Source organism: Gymnogyps californianus, chromosome 4 (genome assembly GCF_018139145.2).
Source record: "Gymnogyps californianus isolate 813 chromosome 4, ASM1813914v2, whole genome shotgun sequence".
NCBI lineage: Eukaryota > Metazoa > Chordata > Aves > Accipitriformes > Cathartidae > Gymnogyps > Gymnogyps californianus.
This window is the reverse complement of record NC_059474.1, coordinates 56,438,757-56,463,959: the sequence shown is the minus strand read 5'-3', so window position 1 is coordinate 56,463,959 and position 25,203 is coordinate 56,438,757. Positions and strand designations below refer to the sequence as shown.

The following is a 25,203-nucleotide window of genomic DNA, read 5'->3' as shown; positions in this document are numbered from 1 at the left end:
TCATTTAAATGCAGGAGTCATCCCAGGTAATATGGTAGGACCACACCTCAGCACAATGTGAGGTAAAGGCAGAGGTGGTCCCACTGGGTTCTGTGAGGTATAATTGAAAAGGCGCCCATGTATAAGTGACTTCCGTGCAATTCAAAAGCTTAAAGTCAAATACATGTGTGAGTGCTCTGCAGAAATGTGGATGAAAGTAAAGCCACACAGAAAAAAACAAAGTAACCTTCTGTAATGTGGAAAAATCAGGGAAAAAGACTTATGCACATCATATTCTTCCTGCAATCCACCATAAGTTTATCACAGATATTTATGAAAGTTAATCCTCTTAAAGTATGGGTATTTGTAAATGCTGTATGAACTCAGCGGAGAGTGCAGTAGAGTGGGACTGAAAGGCAACCTCTAACTGCATAAATTGCTCTATAAATGACCCAAGAAAGGCTGTGAGAAACACGGAGGCAGAAAACATCTACCACACTGGGCTTCATTCAATGAGCTGTTTTCCTCAGCATGAACATGAGATTTATTCATTTTTACCATAAGCCCTTTCTAAGATATGATTTCAAAGCAAATCCCCTTTTCTGCTCTGCTGAAAAGTTTTCTTTTACTGATGGTGAGAGAGGGCTTAAGAATGGAAAGGTTTCTAAAAATCACAGAAAATTATTAAATACATACTCAAACATGTAAACATCTAACTTAAATCTTAATTTCTTTCATTTGTTTTCTGCCATGTATAAATTCCAGACCAAGGTAAACATATTCATTATTGAACAAGCTTTAAATAATGTTTCTCTCTATGCTGAATCATCTATCTTTTGCAAATACATTGACAGTTATCTTTGTTTTTCCCAAAAACATTCTCAGTCCCAGTTTCTCCCGCATGGTTGAGTTCTTCTGTCAAAACCAGCAGCTTTCTGCGAGTTGGCCTATTTTGCCCATGTCTCCAAAATGTTTCCATTACTTTATTTATGGTGAACAACTTTTCTTGCAAATGAGCATCAAATTGACAGTTCCTTTAAAAGCTATGAAGAACAGTTTTTCCTTTCCTGAATATTTGGAGTTGCTGTTTATGTCATCTTAGCAACCGATGGTGCTGCAATTTTCATTCACGTCTATTTCTCTCCTGTAACAGAGCAATCCCTGGAACCCCCCCACATCTATTGTTTTATACATTACTATATACATGTGGGCAAAGACTGATTTGATTGCAAAGGTGTATACCCACCTGTTCTTGTATTATTGGGTATGTTTTTGTACACAACAATTTACCACTCTGATATAATTGTAGCCTAATGGAGTCATCACAAAAGCATCTGAACACAATATAAAAGTTTTATTATGTGTAGCCATATTGGATCTGATAGTAAAAACAAAAAAAACTGCCTTCAAATAACCCCAAAACAGCAAAAAGCAATTTACCATGAATTTATCAATAATCTTTAAGAAATAATTTGCATGAAACTGTAGGCGTTTCTTTAAATATATATACTTTCATATGATTTTAACTGTATATTCAGAGGCAATCTAAGGCTATGACAACTAACTAGTTCCTAACTGGTCTGTGGCTTGGAAGAAAGATTTGACTTAAACTCAGAAATCAGTGCTTTTGTTAGGATGGATACATTTAGAGGCTTTTTGGGACTAGGTTTATCTTTTACTATGTATCAATTCATGTTATTATTTTTACTGCAATCAATTCTATGATTTTCAGCTGCAGCAGCAGCACTAATAATATCACCACTCCACTGAGCTTTAAACACATCGTAAGACTGTCCCAAAGAGTTTCTAAACTATTAGGCACACTGATTAGTTTGGAAATAATAACTACCTGCCTGAGGTCATTTAGGTGCTGAGCAGAACTATTGATGGAGCCCAAGCCTGTTATTTCCAGTTTCTACATTCTACATACTTTCATCCTGCCTCTTCTCCAGGGAGAAGCAAACTGAAGTCTGGCCCTCTGTGTGCACCACCCGTTCTCAGTTATTAAGGCCTAATGTTTTATTAAAGAGTTCGTCTATCCACTTTAGAGTTACTGGAGTTCTACCACAGTAAGAACACTTTGGCATTTTTGTTCCATTTCTCTGTGGTATCAGCACACACACATCTCACCTCTGTTTCAGTGAAGGATTGTACAGCACTAAACATTGTCCAAAATCTGAGACGTGCTGTTACAACAACAGAGACAGGTTATCCTCCTGCTGCTGACTCAAATTACCACTGAAGACAAACTGACTGATAGCAACGGCATCCAGGGTTGTGAGCAGACCTCCAAAATTTGTTTCCCTGATAAAATGGTCCTGCAACTTCCTTATTATTCCACAGGGGCTAGCTGCAGCTGCCTAGTGGCTCTATTACCTCTAAACTACAATTCAAGCCTCTTATAACTGGCCTGGCACAAATTGCATACTGTACTTGGATACAGAAGTGGCATGTGGCTACATGTTGAATTACATAGATATAAAAGAACACAACTAGAGAGGAGTATTTTAGAATCAAGTCGTACTTCAGGGAAGCACACCTGGCAGGCAGGCCAAAAGCTCAGATTTCAGGCTGAATAGGGGTTTAAGTTTTTACAGCTATCACCCTCAAGGAACTACTAGTGAGTAGCCAAACTTTCCCCTCTTGGCCATGTTTGAAGCTATTCTTTTGATGAAGAATATTCTTTACAGTCATCAAAGTTCAAAAAAAGACATGGCTGGAAGGTCATGAAGTTTAACACAACTGAAAAGTCCTTTAACAACTGCATTGGGAGAGGCTAGGGCGAGAGACGCTGGTAGCTGGCATTCTCAGCCTTCGCCCTACTCAGAGTACAGGATACGTATCATTAATAGTACCCAAATGTTTACTGACACAAGACAATATACTCCATGTTATAGTATCCCTTAAATCAATCTAGTAACAGAAGCTAGCTTGGACTGCAGCAGCTCATTTACCAAATAGCGTATCTTAGTCTGAGTATGACAGCAGAGCTCCAATACCTGCACAGAGCTCTTATCGATGCCTGGATGAAATTTACGATGCTCTTCGTGATCTGTACAGCTCTAAATTACATGGGACTTGTCTATCTAAGAGACCACATGTCTCCCCATGCCATGCTGCCACAGCTGCTGTCAGCAGAAAGACTCACGCCGGACACATTTGGTATTAAAGAAGGAAAAAAAAGTGAGTTGTCAGCAAGACTGACTCACTAGGGGACAGGCTGCTTTGCAATTTACTCCCACCTTTGGTTTGAAATAGCTAAAAACTATTGACCCTTAAAGTGGGCTAAAAGGTACACTGCTTTCTCAGGAACACAATCAAGAGTGATATTTTTAGACACATCTGAAAACCATGCTTGCTTTCTAACTCCTGATTATTTTCCTTTTGTTAGGGTTACGAATAGGAAAGTAATCTGAAGTCTTTATCTTTTAAGACACTGTCCTTTAATCTAACACCTAGACCCCAGAGTAGGCACATTTTACTAAAATAGGATTTCAGATAGCATGATAGGAAAGAATAGCATAGCAGAGGTACTCTGATAGCTCTTCTTTATCTGCAGAAGGGACGCCATCTATTTTGTTACAAAGTGCTGGCCTTTCTCCAGTTTAGTTTGGTAAAGGATACAGGTAACACAGTATGCACATATTTGTTAGTTTGATGAGACTTCCGAGCAGGACCAAAAGATGTCTGCTGTTAAACTTAATAGGCAGACAGCTATTACACTTTAAAATCATCTTTTTGTGCTCCGCTTGCCCATCTGTAATTGGTTCAGTTAATTAGTGCTAGGATACAAGCCTTAACGGCAAATGTTGAAAAAGACAAAGCTGTTTCTCAGAAGGGGAACAGCCTTTTCTGAAGCTGAATATCACCTAATGGGTATCTAAATCTGAGGTTAGCTCCATTTTGCAGGTAAAATAATGAATGTCAATTCCACAATAATGCATTCACATTTTATCTGTGTGGTTACAAGGCTGTATACCCAGGTCCTAGTAAGATTGCTTCACTTTTCCAACCTTAGTACAAATTATAAATAATGATTCTTTGGGGAGCAGAAAATTTCCTGAGAAACCACAAGGGAATTTCTTAAAATACAGCTTTCTAGCAATAAAAATAAGTCTACTTTTCTTATACAGAAACCAAAAATAGAGTAAACACATAACATTTGTGAGTGGCTAAAGAGCTGACTTGTTCAGTTATCACCTAGAGGAATGAGTCCTCATACATTCATATCATGGTGATTAGCATTCCACAACTGGATCTTTTCCATCCCTCACTAGCAAATCAATTGTTCTCACATCTGCTTGTAGCTCATATTTCCCCAAAGGATCTCAGGGATCACATTGTTTTTCCATTTTCCAATGTACTGTCTGACCTTTTCCCTCAAGGCCTTGCACAATTCACTTTAGTCAATCACTTCTTATTGATTGTTAGCACTTGCTCATTCCCCATCTATCTTTGCTTTATTGGATATAGTTTGTTTTGGTTTTTTTTTTTTTTTTTATATGTCCTGTCATCTACTCACTGCTGCTTCTACCCTTGTTGCTTTAGATTTCTCATTTAGCTTTATACTTCTGATCTGTTCAACTTTCATTCCAGTTCAAGTCTAAATTCCATCTTCTCTCAGCTTATCCTTTCTTTTGTACAATGTCTGTATACTCAAAACAAACTTCAGGTTTCAGCATGCCAGTCTCCACTTAAGACCTTACTTAAAGTGCTGTTCTTTTATGGATTTATAGGGTTCTAGCAAAAATCCTTTCTTGGTTTATAATTTCTCCTGACACTTCTGTTGTGTGTCATACATACAATTTAGCACTGCATACACTTCCTTCTTATCAGGAAGAAGCAAAGAGAAAAGAGAGCCCCTGGAAACATTTTTTCACAATTCATCCGAAGTCAAATCCTGTCTGGTTACCTGATGATTTACCTACTTTCTGCAGGGCACAAACACTGGCTCATTTGCAGCTGCCGTCTTACCTTCCTTGGCTTTGTAAAGACTGACATGCTGAATCTTGGAAACTGCAACCATTTCGCTTCTTGGGCTACTTTTCCCTCCAAAGTTCTGCAGTGGTATCAGATAACTGCTCCCTGTTGCACCACCACAGAAGAAATGTTGACCACGTATTTCCTTACATTCTTTCGGGAGTCAGTCTTAACCTCACATACGGGATACAATTATTGGGAATCCCTCTTTTCTAGTTGGCCCTTTCACTCATGACAGCTATTGAGAATCTCTTTGGTCCTCTTAGCAATGACTAGACATCATTAACCAGCAGAGGTTACATACAGTCAGTGCTATCAAGATGACTGCCAAAAGCTGACAGATAACTGTGGTCAAGGCAACTTCAGCAAAGATTTCAAGTGAAATTTTTGCTTTTAATGCAAGACTTTCTTAGCTGGAAAAGCCTCAATTCACTTTATTGCAACATCAACCATTCAGCTGATGGGAAACTTGGACTTAAAGCTGCTCTTCAAGTCCCCATATAAAAGCAGAAAAGGATTCATATAAAAAGAGTCAGGGTTTAAAGCGGGAGTAGCTTGGAGGAACATCTCCCCAGTCCTTTCTTTTCTTAGGATTCTGTGTTTTCTCTGACTGTTCCCTCTTTTACTGTCTCATTTTTTGGACATCATGATCACGAACAAGAGGAACAGTGATGCCAGCTTATTGAGCACCTGGATGATAAGCCAGTAATGACAAAAAGCCTTCTCTATACCAACAAACTTCTTCAATGCGCTGACGCATGGCACTTTCAACACAGGACCAAAAGAGACTTCCTTAGAAACCTTGACAATAGATCTGTAGGGATAAAACAGTGTAGCTTTACAGTAGCTTTCTGCTTGAGATCACACCACTACACCCGAGATGCCAAGAGAGTCACAAACAGTCCCTATCAGAAAGGAGGGGCGGACTAATAGGAGAAGGTTTAGTAGAAAGAAACGGTTGGCGTTAAATACCCCCTTCCACACTGTACGCATTTCAAAGGGGCATATTTCCAACTAGTTCTGGTCTGGACCTGTAGAATGCACACCTTTTAGTGTCTGAAGTGGACCTGGTGAGCTCCCTGAGTGCACTTTCCCTTTTAGTTTTATCTGAAAGGAATCCAATCCACATGTTCCAAGATTTTTCTGCATTGTGAACCAAAGCATGGTAAGCGGGAATGACTGGAGTATTTAAAAGCACACATGTTGATGCTCATGTCTTGAAATTAACTGAAGAAGCTAAAATTCTAAGCTCCATACATCACTGACATGTATATTGAATTTGTGCCAGTAAGGAAGAGCCAGTGAGCTTGCAGCATCCTTCTGCCCTTACACCTTGCCAGCAAAACAGACCCACAGAGCCAGTAACCTCAGAGTCCAGCAGCACAGAACTGCTATGCCAGGAATTCCAAAATAACTTATTCGTCCTTTTCCATCAGTCAGCATGCTGGTGCTGCTAAGCCAATCACTTCACAACAGTGTCAACCCAGAAATAAAGTTATTTCAGTAAGAACTGGGGATAGGAAACATATTATGTAGCTCTTTACTAAAAGCAAGTGGAAATTTTGCCAGTCTGTTTTCCGTACTAAGACTCTTTATGGGCTTTCACAAATATAAATAAACCAGAATGGCAAACGTCAACAGGCACTGAAGTTGTGACGCAGGGTTTCTCCCAACCACTGGCTGCCAATGAATGATACTGCAAATGTAATGCGAGTAGGACTGATCTATCTGAAATTTCAAATCAGCTCTCTCTTTACTACAAGCAAAACTCCTCATGCTGGGAACAGAAAAGGAAAGCTCTCCATGTCTTCCTTTTTCTCTACTCTGAAATTAAAGGAAAAAGGAAATGTCCCTGTTGAATCTCCTCTTTTTCACACTCCTCACAAGAATGTGGGGGGTATAGATGTGTTGGTGGATGTTTGAGAACAAGGCATGTTCCTCTACACAACTGTATGCTATGGTAAGGTTAGTTTATTGCCTTTCATGTCTGACAAGATGTAAGAAAACAAATTTAATTTTCTGAAGAGTACTGGCTTTATTCCAGTAAATGCAAGGGGAATTCAACTCACCGTCTGCAAGAACTGCTTCATAGATGTAAGACAAAGAGTCTCCAGGATTTTCATTCTGTGGCTTACCTAGGAAAAAAGAATAATTCTTTAATGGTATCTACTTGGAAATATCTTTAACTGGTCATCAACTCTGATGACAGTGATCATTGCTATCCTACTTGATTGTTTCATAGAATGTTTAGTTTGGTCTAAGGAAGATCTTAGCATCAGAAACTAAGCTGGGGAAAAAAAAAAAAAAAGAAAAAATTGGCAAAATAAAACAGAGTTAAGAAAACAAATGGACAAGCAACCTAAAACGTCAGAAATAAGGAAATACCATGACACAGATTTCTACTTTCTTTTTTTAGATGAAATTCTGTATGTTATTTTAGATGTAAGATAAAGCTATTTTAAAGCTACAGTTTTGCAGATAGAAAAAAAAAATCCAAGGGCTAGTGGAGAGGAACAAGCCTAGAGACATCTTTAGATAGAATTGTATTTATCCCTTTTCAGTAAACATCCCTGTGACTGATCTTTTCAATTTATTATAGCAGGTAAGAAATGTGGGCTTGAAGAAGAAGAGAAGTTTCCCTGAAAGTCAATATAGCAAACAATGGGAGAGGAGTTGGGCAAAAGGAAAGAGAATAGAATCATGTGCAGGAAAGTGAGAAATGGAAAATGGATGCAGGCATTGGGGTTTGGAAGACAAGGCAACTGTGCAGGGCTGTGTTTGATAATACAATAAATCTGGCTACAGAGTTCCCAGTATTGGGTCAAAAAAGCAATGGCCACATTATGTAAAGTACTGGTCAAATATTAAAAAACTCTCTGTCAGTTCCAATTTGTTGAAATTATCTTGATGGCTTAATAACTACCAGGAGACTTTCTGCCATATTATGCAATATCTGTCTACGCCACTCTTTCTTTATGCTGGATCAAGTTATCACCTGGTTTTCCACATCTGAAGTAACATTAACATAAGAGATACAAGGCCTGCTTGAGCTCCATATTGTGCGATCCAGCTAACTCAACAAACATGCTGTTGTACAGCATCTGTGGGATCCTGATCAGGATCCCATGTATATTGCTGGGTGCTCCAGAAATGAATAACCAATGTTACTACAAGGGACCAAGACTGAAAATAAGAGTCACTGGGTAAAGACGCCAAGACTAGGATGAGAAGAGGAGCCTGGGAAAGCAGTTGCTTTACCATGACTTTATTAAGGTTGCATAAAACCAAACACTCAAAAGCAGTCTTTCTCCTTTGTAATATATTGTTGACTACTTCTTTTAAATTGATCTGTACTGTGGACAGTGCACAAGTTAGACCTACTCTGGCATTGACTTGTAGTTCTGTACTTAAAGGTGGTGGTGCTTACCATATTCTGATTCAGTTATTCTTGTAATAACAAGAGTCCAGTGAATGAGGAGAGGAATCCAGTGAGAGAAAGGACAGTGATATTAGCTGATTGCTGCTCTAGAGAATTTAGGTAATTTCAGGTTCCCATCTTGAAGTTTTGAGGCAAAAAGCTAGAAGGCTTTTAAAACACGCTTTTCAGAAGTGCTCATTAGTTTTGTATTGCACTTTCTGTGAAAGACCTTACAGCTGACCTGCAAACACCTGAGCAGTCACAAATGCATCTGAAATTAAAGGGAGTTTGCATATGGACGTAAAAAATACTGTATACTGGTAAGCATTATGAAAAATAATGTCTTAGAGTGGTATCAGAAGTGGAAGAAATGTTTCATCTTAATCTTGGTAAATACTAGTATGTAAAATGATGATAAAATAAAATGTTTGAACAGCACTCAATACAGAAAGTTCTACAGGAAAGCACATTAGGAAATTAATAATTCTTTTTTCTCAAGATGATTTGAATGGCATTCAATACATAAATAATGCAACCGCAAACTCAAACACAAAACAAAGTATCAAATAACTGCTAATTAACAGAGCACTACTTATCCTGTGTACAAATGAGAGCAGGTTCTTGGAGGGGGGGGAAGAATGCACTTACATAATTAAAGGCAATCAATGCTATGAAGGGTCCTAACTAAAGTTTAATAGGCTACTTCATACCTGTAACTTTTTGACTTTGAACACCTAACTTTGTAACTGTAATACCATTTTCTGGACCAAGTTCTGTCCTCATAGCCACTTAAGTAAGTGCAGAGAGACCCTACCAAGAGCAAAATCTGATTCTATACCAAAAAAGTTGTTCTTTTGCTATCCTAATATTGATTTTTTTTTTCAGTATGAACTTAAATAGGTGCTACACTTCATTTTTTCAGGGACAGGTGTTACAATTTCTTTAATCTGGAAAACAACATGACTCTTATTTTATCCTATTTCTAAAAAGCTGACACTAACTTAACAGAAATACATCATGGTGAAATTACAAATAGCAATTTTGTTATAACAACACTTGTGTGCCAAAAAATATACAAAGAATGCATTTCCAGAAGACTTCTCTAGACGCCATCCAATAATAACTTTTCAGTAATTGTGATTGGTAACCACAATGCAAAACCCAATGAGAGTCAATAATACGTTATATGAAGGACATGTAAGACTACAGATTCACACAGCCATTTTACAGTTCTAGCTGCAAAATACCTGCTGGAAATCTTAAACTTAAATTATTTGTAAGATTTAGAAATAGCCTCACAACTGCAACTAAATACTGACTGATGACTGTTGTGCCATAAACAAGACATGAATTTGGATGGTGTCCACTTGCAACCTTGAAAGAGCAGACTAATGATGATAAATCCATTAATTCATTTAAAAAAAAATTTATAACCTAAATAAACAGCAGTAAAAACACAGTACATTAATTTAAATTAGTACATGCTGTTGCAGTAACGCTTACGTTCTAGTCATTTGACTTTTATTATTAATAAAACTTTTTATGAGCTTGTCCTAAATGCTGTTAAAAAACATACACTTTAAGATGTCAGTGCATTCACTTTTCCAGGTGTAAGCAGTTTTCATCCAATTAGTGTCAAAAATAAGAGAAAAAAACATCACATACATGATGCATACTTCAGAATCCAACGGTACAGGTCACCATGACTGGCTAGACAGATCAAAACATGAGCTGCTAGGAAATCTGATTGTATAACGAATAAAGTCTTCTCTGGATTTTGCAGAAATAAGAGAAGAAAGAACAAAGAACTCAAACAGTTTAAGCAGCAGGGGATGGCAGTCTCAACATCCTATCTATGGTTGCCACCTCTAGGCTGCCACTTCAGTTTTTCTTCTGGTTTGAAATAGCCAGGATCACGTGCCAGATGAAACAAGCTGGTGACACTAACCACAGTTTTTTGTTAACAGTCATCCCCATTACAAATCCCCATCACTGCACTGGCATCCCAGCAATCATTCTGTATGGAGATGGAGAAACACAACATCTCGGGAAGATTTATTAATCTGGTAATCTTAGCAGCAGTCCCTGCAGAGCAATTCAAAGGCTCATTGGCAGGGCAAAATGGAAAGGAGGACTATATCGTAGCACACTTTAGCTAACAAATGCCCCTTCTGCTCTTCTGCTTATGATAAACTGATACAGATTATTTTAGTTTTAATAAAGAAGTTTAATTGGCATTTGAGGTGCTCCTCAATAAGCAGATGACCTCGCTGCCTTAAAGCATGAACAGCGGTATGCACTGTCTGAATGTAAATACATTGGGGAAGGAGGAAAGGGAGGCACAACCATGTAGTCTCAGCTACTGCAACCTTCCCTGGCAGTGAACGAGGCCAGAACCACCTACCAGCTTCCCTCTGCTTACTCCATCTTGTGTGTCCCTGTGAGAAATCTTTACAACCAAGACTTTAGTTCACACACACACATGCAAAACCACACTGTATTCAGTATTCACAAACAAATGAAACCAAAAATTCTAGTGATTTTGTTTCCTCTTCAACTTTGGTTCTTGTTAGCACTTTAGCTTCATTTCTTTGTAGACTCCAAGTCAGTGTCAAAATCTAGGTGAAACACTTGCCCATTGAAGACAATGGTAAAGTTCCCACTTAAATTAAGGGGTTTAGCTCATCAGCACAAGTCTTGCTGACAGCCTAAGAAAATCCATCGTCATTGGTTACTCATATTTGAGTAACAATGTGAAGAGGATTTTACAAGAGAACAAGCAAAGCAGTGGATTCAAAATGTGAAGTATTACTTCAGTATTCAACATTATACCCAAATTCCTGGTACAATTCCAATAAAATCTATGCCACTGTACTAGAAATGAAACAGGAGACAGATATCATAAAAGCTTATGGTAAAAATATAGTGATTTATTTCTCTTTTCTGTGACCTGCACAATGGAAATTAGGCCCATATTTGAAATGGGCTGAAGATTTGCATATGTTAAGCCCTACTTTAAGCTCCTAGCCTGTTTGTCCTACATTTACTTATTAGAGACAAATACCCAATGCTAGTATCTCATTACTCCACATCTATACCTTACTAGTAGTTGCACAAGTAGTTTTCTTAACATTACTCTTCTTGGTGATTAAAATTGTGTGCAGGTACACTTAATACTTTTTAGGTAACAATCAGAAACTAATTGTATATTGCTGTCTTAGGTAAAAGTTACATATTCATTTTGAGAATCTTTACTGGGCTGTCAAAGACTGTGGATACAGTTTTCTAGTTGGGTTATGTTACTTTATGTACCTCTTCTCACTTTTCAATACAATAGCAGATAACGATGGATACACGTAGGTTTGTCGAGCGGTTCTCAACTATCAAATTTTATAGAAGTAGATTCTCTTCATATTTTGGCAAAAAAAGAGGATATCACTGCTTAGAGAAAAGGCTGGAAGTGGAAGTGACAAGAGTTGTTTTGTTGAGCTGTAAACAATGAAAACTAATAAAACAGGGTCCTGGTTTCGGCTGGGACAGAGTTAACTCTCTTCTTCGTAGCTGGTACAGTGCTGGGTTTTGGATTTAGTGTGAGAATGATGTTGATAACACTCTGATGTTTTAGTTGTTGCTAAGTAGCGCTTATCTTAAGCCAAGGACTTTTCAGTTTCCCATGCTCTGCCAGCAAGCAGGGGTGCAAGAAGCTGGGAGGGAGCATAGCCGGGGCAGCTGACCTGAACTAGCCAAAGGGGTATTCCATACCATGGAACGTCATGCCCAGTAGATAAACAGGGGGAAGTTGGCCGGGAGGCGTGGATCGCGGCTCGGGAACTAACTGGGCATTGGTCAGTGGGTGGTGAGCAATTGCATTGTGCGTCACTGTTTCCCCCCCCTCCTTTTTTTGTTATATTCCTTTTTATTACTATTATTATTATATTTCATTATTACTATTGTTAGTATTATATTTTACTTTAGTTATTAAACTGTTCTTATCTCAACCCACGAGTTTTACATTTTTTTCCTTTCCTCCTCCCCACCCCACTGGGAGGGGGAAGCGGCTGCATGGTGCTTAGTTGCTGACTGGGGTTAAACCACAACAAACAGCAAGGAGACTAATGGATACTTATGACTCCTGAGCTGTACTGAGAAGTCCCACCAAAAGCTCTCATAAAAGTGTCAGCACACTTTAGAAACAGTGTCACAGAAAATTACTTGTATTAGGTAAGACCTTTTCTCTTTTTGCATCATCAGTACTGAGGCACAAATAACTACAGAAGGAATTCAGGACATTTAAAGATCTAAGTAACTACCTCCAGCTGCAAATATCTAGCTGTATCTACAAATCCCCTGCTTAAACATATGGCTAGCCTGAATCTGAAGTGGAAGTGTTTCAGGACTAAACAAAAAACCCAGCTATGTCTAGGCTAAAAACTCCCAGGGTACTGAATTAATAAATTGAAAGTATGTCAATTTAATATAAAAAGGGGTACACAGTTCAGCAGACCAAGGAGAAATTGTAGAAAGAAAAATGGAAAGGAAAAGACACATGCAAACAAAATGTGTCTCCTGATTCTACTTTCAGCAGTATTAGGGAAAGCTGTTAAAGTCAGAATTCTAGAGTCACACTGGGCCATCTTAGATGTTAACATAGAATAATAAAATTTCTGAGTGTTCTACTCTTTCCCAGAGATTTATCTTTTTTTATGACAACAGGCCCTTACACAAAATTCAAAACCAACTCTAAATCTGAATGTAGCAGGTTCAAACAGTGAAGTATTTTGTGAACAAGTCCTGCTAAAGGAATCTTTTGACAACAATAAACATATTGTGTTCCTCTTCATGCATAAGGTGAATATAATAAAATCTGTCACCATCCAGGAAACATATGTTAGAAAGGCCAGTTTCCATGTCTCAGTTCTTCCTTTACTCCTTCAAGAACATGTTCAAACAGGAATGACAAACCCTTCAGATTTTGTGTTTGAATCACATTACAGGGTAAACAAGCTCTCTGTTGGGTACAAAAATCCCTGCATCTTCCATTTTATTTAGTTTTACTAAGAATTTTAATTAGTATTGGTTTTTGCCTAGAATTTTGGACATATATACTACTTTAGAGGTACAATGAAGCTTTAACAGATAAAGAGCCCTACCTGCTCCAACAAGATGAAACTGGCACCATCTGGTAGGTGAAAGGTTTTGGCAAAATAATTTGGGGGAGCATATAAAATTAGATTTATTTTGCACTCTTTCCATCTCAGACTGTAGAGACAGTGCAAAGAGAATAGCATCTAGGGGAGAAGAGACAGCTGAGAACTTACCTTGCCTAGGAACTCTGCAGAGTATGGAGAAAGCTGTAGTGCAAGGGTGGTGATTACTAGTACCTAAGCTATGCCATTACTAACACTCTTCAGGACTGTGAGGTAACAACCTGATTTAGCATTCGTCTTCAGTTGTTCTAACTACCCACAAGCCACTCCTGAGCCCTGGCATCAATTAGACCTAGGATCTCGATGGCCCGCTGTCCTAAGGGATTAACAGAATTTAGTTGCGGTGGTGCACAACGGCATGGTGCCGTGTAATGATTGTAATTAAAGCACATCACTAAATTTTTAGACATCGGTAGAGTGACAGCTCTTGTTAATACTGAGGAGACAAGAAGGTACAAATGTATGGAGAAACACGTTAACAGCAATGAACAGAACATGTTCAGGACATGAACAGGAAAAGCATGAAGAACATACACAAAGGTGTTTTCGTCACTATCTCCAAAAGCAGAAATACAAGGGACAAGGGATAAGCACTGAAAACAATTAAAAGCGACAGAAGATGATGATCCATATGAAGAGAGATGGGAAATCTTGAGTGCATAGTCCTGAAGAAAGGAATAAAAAAATTGCTCCAAAGGAAAAATAATCCAAGTATACTTAAAAACCCCTTAGCAAGCCTTTTTAAATACAAGGAAAAAATCTTTTTCCCAGATGCGTAATCTGTCAAAATCCCTGCCACAGATATCACAAAGGCTAAGAGCTTAATAGGATTCTGTGAAAGAGCATCATAAATACAGACACTGCAAACAGTCACCATTATCTTTAAGCAAAGGTAAATAATGATAAGACATGCACATCTTCATTCCTCAGAGCTTAAATCAACACCCAGATGACAGCAAATCTCGCACTTGGAATACTTTCACTGTGCAACAGAGAGCAGTGCAGAGGTCTCCTAGCGAGCACTGATCTGAGCTGGCCTGCCTAATGGCCAGGGCACACCAGTACAGGAAAAACAGGGTCAGAGCAGTTCTCAGCTATGTGTATGGAGGAGGGCTTACACCCTGAAGCACCAGGCAGCAACACTACTCCCAGTCCTGGATCTAGTTCAGTCAATTGAACTTGTCTGATTCCAGCCACAGTCTATGCATCCCTGGTAAAGATGTACACACTGAGACTGAGGCCTTCAACAACTATTCATTAATTCAGCTTTGTACTCGTCTCGAAGTTGGTGATATTGACCACTGCCAAAGAAAAGATCATTTGAGCACCTATTAGTCACTTGACATTACAATGTAAGTAAAATCCCAAGGGCAGATGCAATAAATATTTCTGTGAATGCACAGACCTAAGCAAAGAACCATCATCTGTTTTCTAGGAAACTGTTTATCTTCACAGAAAAGTTTGCAATTTCCTGTGCATGAGTCAACTGACTGTCTCTGGGCCCAGTTCCTTCCTATATACACACACAGACACGGTATAGACCCACTGTTTTCATTCCACTAAAAAGCTGCCAAGGAACTTCAATCTGAAGCTACATATCAGACACAGTCAGAAATTGCAAACATTACCTCCTGAAACCAAACCAGGCAACTGTAATTAGCCCCAAAACTTGAAGTCTGAGAGATGCTCAGAAAAAGATATACTGAGGAAAAGGTTAATAAATACTGAACAGTAAGAAATGTTGGAACAGAAGATGGCTGGGAAGGAGAAGTCTAAAACTTAGTTTTGAAAGCACTGATCTGATATAGCCAGACTGTGTGTAGACACATTCTGGGCAAGTTTGAAAGCCTTATAGTATGCTTAAGCTAATCTGCTCAAGCACAAGGCAGCAGGGATATCCAGCTAGGTCACTCTGACTCAGCTGGGGTCTCTCTACCCCTGTGTTCAACAGAATATTCTTGGTTGTTCATCTGCATCCCAAACTAGGTTAATTTCTGAGTAAAACTCCTGAACTGCAGGATGTCCTTCTCAAGTACAAGCTCCTGTGTCAGTAAAATGGCACCTTGCAGGTAACAAAGACAGAAGCAGAATGTTCTGCTTAGCAGACAAAATCATGACAAAATAGCAAGAGCTGAGAGAAGGTAAGAGACCTAGAGACTACAAAGAAGCAGTAGTAAATATACTCTCAAAGGAAAACATGCAGCCATCTACCTGAAACCTGTGCACAATTTACTTCGCCTTTCCAAAGTGGCCCATGCATCTGTCTTTCTAAAGCTATTTCTTGGTTTCATTTGTGCAGCCTGGCAAAGTTAAACTTTGGGTTAAACTAAACCATGTGCACAAACTTTGCCATTTCAGTACTTCTCACCCTCAGCAGAGGCATTTTTCTCACATTCCAGAAGTGCTAATTTTTACATTAATGCTTCTTTGTAGTTTCCATGGATGTGCAAACACATACAAACTGGATAGTTTTAGTCTTCCAGTACTGACTTATTACTTGGGTTGGTAAAAGGGGAAGGGAACTTCTGCTCTTACAGCTTTTGTGTGTCACACAGGAAATGATGCCATCCACGAAACTGGGTCTTACTCAGTAATTATTTTTCACTCTGTCAGATTTATCTAGAGAAATATATACACTGTCGCATTAAGGCATTTTGAAAGAGATGAAACATAAACCCATAGTTTTGTACAGTTTCTGAGATCTGTAAACTCAGGAAACAGAGAAGCAAGCATATGTCAGCTCTTCAATCTTACCATGAAGTAATGATGGTAGGTTCACAGGTGCCAGTGGCAGCTTTTAGACTTTCCAAAGCTGCTTCCCTGCGAAAATGAAGCCAGACTGAGAGTACAACAGTTTCATCACACTTCAGTGACAAATGCATCGTAAAACTAAAACTGTTGGACCAAGCTGAAGAGAGATAATTTCTCCAGAAAATCTGAATTATCACTTTTTTTCTCTTCCAAATGATATTAATACAGCTAAGAAAACTCTTTTAATAATCATACAAAGTTTTCATTTTTAGATTACCTGGTTGAATAATTCCAGTAACAACAGAGAGATATTCCTCAGGTTCCTGATCAGTGGAAATCTCTTTGCTGCCTCCATCTAAGGTCAGTATCTCATAAAGAATCTCTGAATTCTCCACCCCACAAAGTAGAATCACCACATTATCCGGAGGTTTTAGAACTTGCTCCAGAAAATAACTTCTCTTTTGATTCAGGCAGTTAAGAAGTCCACACGATAGTATCAGGAGTTTACATTTATAACAGTGCAACGAGAATAGCTCCTGGTGCTTGAAAGACGAAGTCTCTAGATTGTAGAGTAAGATTCCTTCTTCGTTCACTATGTGTCCAAAAAGAGATTTTAAATACAGAGCCCACTCTTCTGCTTCTTGTTCATATATCACGAGAATATCCTTCGTATTTTCTAGAGAGAAGAAAACATTTTAAAAAAATAATTTCAAATGCATTTTGAATCCATTATAAATATCAGAAGACAGATCATTAGTTTTCCCCCCTCTTAAAAACTTGAGGTGCCGAAGAAACAGGACAGGTCATCACTTTGAAATGAAAACCACCTGCTTATTTCTAGAACAAGGCAGAAAGATCATCCACAGAAATGCTGGTAAAATAGCTCAGAATATTTTATGTTTAAAATACCTTCTACTAGTATTTCAGAATAAATACTGAAATTGCAGTGTAGAAAGCAGAGCACATTCACACGTTCTGCTCACTCCTAGATTCTTGACAAATAGGTGATACTATTAAAAATGCAACAGTTAGCTTTTAATGCCAGAAGTAAAGAATATCTATTTGAACACTGGACATGATCTGACTTCATTAGAAACAGGATTGTTATGTTTAAGATATTTTGGCAGCATGGTATTAGGATAGTCGTTAGTGATCTTTCTTTACTGTCCTTATTCTAACAAAATTACTTACAAACCTGACAAAAATAAATCTAGGACTACATTTTTTTAGTTTTGCTTTCCCTTTAAGATGTAAAACATGATGCTAGTAAGAAGACTAACACTCTTCCACAGTGTTACTAGGGTGACAGTATGAACCAGAGAAAACAGGCACAAGCTGAAACACAGGAGGCTCCCTCTGAGCATCAGGAAATGCTTTTTTTACTGTGAGCACTGGCACAGGCTGCCCAGGGAGGTTGTGGAATCTCCCTCCTTGGAGCTACTCAAAAGGTGCCTGGACATGATCCTGGCTCTAGGTGGCCCTGCTTGAGCAAGGCGGTTGTACAAGATGGCCTCCAGATGTCCCTTCCAACCTCAACAATTTTCTGATTCTGTGAAACCATAAAAAACTGTGATTTGATGACCAATACAATATACATTAAAATGCTAGGGTAGCTTAATACCCCTGGAGTAGCTCACAATCACAGCCCTGTGGAGCAACAATAAGAGACTCAGGAATAGATACAGCTGCTGCACTTTACCTCCATTGAACTTCACTGTGTCTCCCAGGTTCCTGACGGGTCAGGCAACCTGACTGACACTTGTCTGCAGCGTACCAGAGCTTCTTTGCAGATGAGTATCTAAGCTTCTTCTTTGTGAATAGCAAGAGATACGGAAATGGTGGGCATACACAGAGTTAAAATGTTTCTTGGGCACACAATGGATCTGGATAGTGAGATGCACTGTTGGAAGCTTAGTACAGATGTAGCTAAGGACAATAAAAAACTTGTCAAGGATCCCCCATAAGTCCTTGTACAAAAGAAGAAAGTGAACCTAGATCTCCAGTCTGGGATTACTGCTTTAATTATTGGGCTTCCCTTCTTTTTAGAAGAAATTACTTCTAAATTTTGTTCATTCATTCTTTACTCATGAGATATTTCAAACAAAGTTTACCCAGCTGAAAGCTGACTGAAACTTGTAGAATAGGGACACTACAGCTTAGTCTCTTGAGTTCATTATATGTCTATAAACTGCTTGGAGGATAGCTGCCATCTTTTAAATATTTGTGAATACTCATCCTTTCAAAAAGTTTTCTGTCATAGGAAATCATATAGGGCCATGCTCAATATGGTAGTGGGTGATGATATTTCAAGATGACCTACCCTGACCAATACATTAGAGCATGGTAATATTTGTCAAAATGTATTTGGAAAGGTGACTGCTACATTTTCCATGGTAAAAGCATTCTGAAAAATGTCTGTTTCTGTTGAAATGCTGATGTTTAATTGTAAAAATAAATAGCAGTGTATTTCTCATTTAATTCAGAGCAAAGTTATGTGTTTTATGACACTACGATAAGAAACCTACTTGCTGCAATGATGCAATGTTATTTGTTTTCAGAATCTCATTTGATTTTCCATAACTCTCACACATAAAAAAAGTAGAAACAAAAAGCTGTGAAGCTTGCTGCACAGTTTCAAAAGAAGAAATTATACTAACAGAACTGTAAGGCCAGAAGTTCTTTCAGTCTGACCACACCGTTTCATATCACAGGCAATGGAATCACCAAGTGATCTTATTTTCAGTGCGTATTTACTAAAAGCACTGTAGTGGTCCTTTAAAAATATGGATTTAAAGAGGACACTTAATCCATGAAGAAGATTTAAGAATTCATTCTTTACACTTTGTTTGAATTTGCTTAGTTTCAACTTCCAGCCACAGAATATAATTTTATCTATTTCTGCAAGCTTAAAGAAGTATCTGCTCTCAGAAATCTGTCCCCAAAGGTCTTCAGACTTCCGTGAAGTGACTCTTAGCCTTGCCTTCGTTACAGTTTGTAAACTGGGATTGTGACTCTTCCCACTACAAGAAAGGCTTTGTAGAACTCCTACCATTCTTTCTGCACATTTGTGAACCTTCCTGCCTTTTCAAAATACTTTTTAAGGAACCCAAAACTGTATACAGGGTAGGAGTTCCTTGATACTGTGTATGGGAAGAATAAAATAATCTCACTTGAGATTACCTCAGATATGCACGGAAAGTTCACATTCAGTCTTTAAGTTAAAAGGTCTCATTTTAAGTTCATGCTTAGCTGCATTTCCTTCTATTATGATGGACTTGAGTAAGGACATATCTAAGTGGAATTGCAGCGAGGGATAAAAAAGCATGTTTAAATTGAATGGTAAAAACATTCTCTTATAGCTTCACAGAATCTTGATGTCCTGATTGTGCAGAAGAGGGATCTGCTGGTGTCTTCCACAGCACCCACTTGGCCAAGAGCCTAAGTTTCCTCTCCATGTCGAAGGACAGCACTGGTAAGGAATGGGGCACAACTGTGCCTCATCCCTGTGCAGACTGGAAGCACCCAAAAGGCATTCCCATATCCCAGAGCAGGAAAGAACTGCTGGACCCAACCATTCAGGCACAGTTGAAGAGCTCCCTGTGTGCTGGGCATGGAGGATTAAGTCCGTTGGTAGAAATATTCTTAAAGAGCTGACATTATATAATAATCATAATACAAATATACATAAGGTATAAAGTTCACCCCTGTGCAAATGGACAGTACAAGGCTTGAGTACTCAAGAAATTCTAAAGATAAAAGTGAGGAAGTTGCATTGAAATGATAAAAGAAAATGAAGTAATTCTATTTCCATATGGTATATCTGCACCTAAGTCCGCAGCTTTGATCTTAGTTAAGTGTGAATGAGAAAGGGGTTTTAAGATGTTTATTGAAGGCTCGACTGCATTTCTTTTTAACTGTATAGATTTTTATATATGAGAAAAAAAGTTTATTTGTATAAGAAAAGGGAGTGAAATATACCTAACACCACACTTGATGGAAGAAAGGCTCTGCAACATACATCTCATAAAACTTTAATTTAATATGGCTGCCATACTTAATCTGTCTTTTCTATCTATATACAGAGGAAAGAGTCATACTGTTGAGGAGAGACTCATATGAGTGAGGTATTTTGTGCTGCAGTTTGCTGCAATGTGTATTGGTTTGAAGAAAGCAGCTAGTGCTATCAAGTTACCTGTGGAAACCAAATGTGGGTTTGTTTTTAATTAGATGCCTGTATTTTTTTTCTGCCATTGATCTGCCTTCTAAATTGAGAGTTAACTTTGATATTAAGCAGGAATGCAAGACCTACATCTTACTTGCCCAAAATTGTATTAAAAGGTGAAATATCACTATTTTGAAATGCTTGCCTGACTTTAAATGTGGACTCAAAGTTCACCCTAGGAATAGTTATTCCACTATCTAAAACCTACTCCATGTGCCTTTAACTTTTTCCTGTTACACAATGTTTTTGCCTTCAGAAATTTTACTACGATGTAGATGCTTGAATGCAGCTTACTTGAAAATTAAAGCCCACCCAAAACTCTGCCTTCAAAACAGTATCATTTTAACCTGAAACAACAAAAGCTGAAGTCTAGCTTTAATGCAACACTACCCAATGTTGAATACACAGTAACAATGCTTAATTTTTCAACTAGAGTTTTTTCCCCTTCGTTATTTCCATCTCTCATTGAATATTTCTTTGAAGTTACTGCACTTGGAATATAATGTAAGTTGAGATGAATTTTGTTCCCTTGAAAGTTAATGTAATAGAAACTATCATATCCCGACAAAATTAAGCCATGCTTCAACTACTCCTACTTGGAAACTGACTCAAAGGCAGAAATAAAATGTATTATTAGTTCAGCAATGAGAAACAGTAAGAGAATTTATGCAGTCATCCATAACCTGAAAGGCTTCTTCTGACAAGCAAAACTATTCTCTAGTTACTGGTGTGTGGTTGCCCAAAAAAGCACATCTCATGAAACATGCCAGCTGAAGCCTTCTTTGAAAAGGCCTGCTGAATCTTATGAGAACCAAACGAGACGAGAACATCTTTGAAGACTAGTGTGACCAAGCAGGAATCAAGAACTTGCATACATAAGGCAAAAGAACATCTTTTTTACGGCAACAATTAAAAGATATAGTATGGAGGAAAAAAAAAAAAAAGGCGAGTATATTAGGAAGTGAAAGGAAATCTCAAGAACTCTGTAATGCACTAAACACATCAGGAAGGCAAAGGAAACAAATCAAAGATTGGGGGCTGGTGGCTACTCTTAAACAGGTACCTCAGTTTATGAATTTTGCAATCTTGTAAAAAATAGTTTCTGTGTGTTCAGAAGTGAGCAAGAAGTACTTGGTAACACTCATCTTTGGTCATAACACTGCTAGATTCAGAAAAGCAAGTCCTCTGCACAGATGCCAACTTATTCTCTGCCTTTTAAAGGCTTAATGTTTGTAGGTGATGTGCTTTACTTCTAGATATCTGCATTTTACTACAGTTGTTTCCAGCAAATCAGCATTAACATACTTTGACTTAAGGCTAATTTCAGTTAGGCTAGGGTTTAAAAATTGGCTTTACAGTCCCACTGCCTTAGGATGCTTTAGTAACAAAAAGTGACACTTGAACACCAACGTTTACCCAAGTTTTAACCAAAAGATGGATCACCGTATTTCTTGGGGTCATTCACAGCCTTCTCCAGTTAGGGTACTGGAGCACAACAGTATCATTCCCTGTTGTTCACTCAGCTGCCCAGGAATTCCTATAACCACACAACAAGCTTGCCACAGTCAACCCTAATGAAAAAGTAATCCAAGTCTGTTTACAATCCTTGCCTCAATCACATTAGCTTTTGATATGTGTGAAGAAAATTCCCTTTCAAATTGTTCTCAAACACTATGTTGAGAAAGGAGAGGATCAACTGCTAGAGAAAGAAGAAAATTCATCCCTTTTATTTCTTCCTGTCACAGATGTCCTCACTTGGGGAAGGGGAGGTTGTTTTATTTTTTTTTAAATGGCAGTCTTAAAAGGAAAGACGTTTGAGAAAGAAGTGTATGAACTCTGTCAGTATGTAATGAGCTACTGTCCATCAGCAAAAATTTGTTAAAATAAGTGCAGTTGCTGACTATCTCAAAGGAGAAGTGGAAAAGCACAGAATGGAAGTTCTTGCTCACTTTCTCGTAATATAGTGATGAAACATTGGCGCAACATAAGCAATACGGAATGACATCCATTGCATCTTTAATTCTTTTGTGAACAGCAGACTACACTCTCCAGGATTACCATGAGTATCTTCCCATGCTAAAAACTTACACAAAAAGAAGTAGTAGTTTTTTCCAGGCAAGGAGAGCCAGGGTAGGGAAATTCAAGACTTCAGAAGTCGACCACACTCATCTGACTAGGCTTTTACGTATATTAAGATTTGAGTTTCACTGTCCAAGTCAAACATCACCCAAGGTGAATGCATAACATTCTCCCATGAGTCCCCATTCCACAGAAACATGCCTTCCTCATCTAGAGAGTCTTAAGTCCATGGTTTTTAAAACTGCTAGGGTTTGGAAAATGTCTGTTTTCCCTCTGACACATCTCCTCTGCTCTCCCTTTCCCCCATATTCCTTTCACCCTGTAGGATGAAACTATGAGTATAGTCAAGGGTCATGACACAATGACAAAAAATGGAGCATAAGAAACATAAGGAAGCATAAGAGACCCAGACTCCCACTTTGCTCGGAGATTTGCAAAACCTTTCTTCTAATCTCAAGAAGATTCATTTCCATTTGGGCTGTATGTAGGATGAGAATGGCAAGCAAACATACTAGTTCAAATGACACTCCAGAAACAAGAGAGTTTTAGTCTCTCGGCCCCTTTGCAATCTTTTCACAAAGATTCAGCCATTCATCTCTTCATATTGCTTGCCCTGATCACTTAAAATGATATAATAAGGAACTATGGAAAAAGTTTCACTAACACTTCAAACAACTCCTGCAATTTAACATTTGCAAACAGAATGAGAACATTTAATTCAGCACTAACCAGTGGCCTTAGTGTAATGAACTGCCCCTCACCCATCCAGAAGCATTGATTTTCCCAGTCAGCGCACCTGACACACATCCAGTAAGCATATCTCAAAATGCATCTCTAGCTCTTGGTTGCTGGAATTCTGCAAGGCAAATCCCTTGAAGCAAGCCAAAATGGATCCATCGTGGGAAGGACAGCAGAAAGCACTTTAGAACTACTTGCAGATAATGGAAAACGTTTTCAAGCAAGTCATGTTGCTTCTCAGAGACATTCCACTAATGGAAATGAAAATTATAAAAGCCTGCTTGTAAACTTTAGAGTGAGATCACGAAGTAGCTAAATTGCTGCAGCGCTGTGGCACACCTGTTTCAATTAAAGCAACTATCCTAAAGCATGGGACATTCCTGCCATCACTGTATCAGCCCGCAGAGCGGCTGCACTTCTATTCTCAAATGCCTATTTAACTAGCATGTAATAAGAACATTTTCATAATTTGTGTACCTTCTGTCACTAATTGCTAAGTTGTGTGTGAAAACAAATACTTGCTCTATCTGCATAAAATCAAGCCTCATGTCTTCATCATTCTCACTAAGCTCAGTGAGGTCTGGAGTAGGCAAAATGAGGTTCTACAGAGAGGAACAATTTTCCTACAAATAGAATGAGTTAAGGCTTGATTTTGTGGGCTTTCTATGTAAAGAAATTCCATTGACCTTCTCTAGAGCGACAATGGGAACACAGAGACAAATAAGTTCCTGGGGTACCTTTCCACAGCATGGACCTGAGCCAGGTAGACTAGAAAGATACCTGACTATCAAACCTGACAAAGCTAACATTATGCTCTGAAAGCTGTTTCTCCTGAACAGTGATATGGCCTTATTCCCTGATTTAGGCCTCTCTCTCTGATCTGTCCTGTGAATACATACTGTCATGGAACCCCAGCCAGCAACTAGCACCATGCAGCTGCTCACTCACTCCTCCCCACCCCCCGCACCCCCCGGTGGCATGGGGAGGAGAATCGAAAACAAGTAAAACTCATGGGTTGAGATAAGAACGGTTTAATAATTGAAATAAAAATTAAAATAATAATAGTAGTAATGAAAATGAAGATAACAAAAAGAGAGTGAAACATAACCCAAGAGAAACAAGTGATGCACAATGCAATTGCTCGCCACCAACTGACCAATGCCCAGCCAGTCCCCGAGCAGCAATCCACCCCTCCCAGCCAACCCTCCCCAGTTTATATACTGAGCATGATGTTCTATGGTATGGAATATCCCTTTGGCTAGTTCAGGTCAGCTGTCCTGGCTATGCTCCCTCCCAGCTTCTTGTACATCTGCTTGCTGGCAGAGCATGGGAAACTGAAAAATCTTTAACTTAGGATAAGCGCTACTCAGCAACAACTAAAACATCAGCGTGTTATCAACATTATTCTCACACTAAATCCAAAACACAACACTATACCAGCTACTAGGAAGAAAATTGACTCTATCCCAGCCGAAACCAGGAGACATATGCAATCGTAATGATTATCACAGTATCTTCGCCTGTGGAGGCCTTGTCCATCCATAGCTAAATACCTACTGATGGGCAGGTGCTCTCATTTCTAATTAACAAGACTAAACACAAATATGGGATATAGAGCTCAGAACTCAGTTCTCTATTTCAAGGTACACCTCCTCCTTTATCACCATCTCAATAAGGCAAAATTTTGTGTCGTTACAGTCACTTCCTTGAGAGCAAATCACACCTTTGGTAGATTTTAGCAGAATAGAACCAGGTAATTCAGAAATGCTTTAGACACGAACAAATCATGAAGAGAAAAATATAACATAATGACAGCATAAAGAGCTGAA

At 38.6% G+C, this 25,203-nt stretch overlaps 1 protein-coding gene across 1 annotated transcript in view; it reads right to left on the bottom strand.

Annotated features, from left to right (window-relative positions):
* Window positions 1-25,203, bottom strand: part of BANK1 (B cell scaffold protein with ankyrin repeats 1) — a 165,875-nt gene that overhangs the window by 115,384 nt on the left and 25,288 nt on the right. The window contains exons 2-3 of the mRNA XM_050896054.1: window positions 16,613-17,011; window positions 7,029-7,094 (exon numbers count right to left, since the gene is read on the bottom strand). Of these exons, the coding sequence (XP_050752011.1) occupies window positions 7,029-7,094; window positions 16,613-17,011 (465 nt within the window). The remainder of the gene's footprint in view (window positions 1-7,028; window positions 7,095-16,612; window positions 17,012-25,203) is intronic.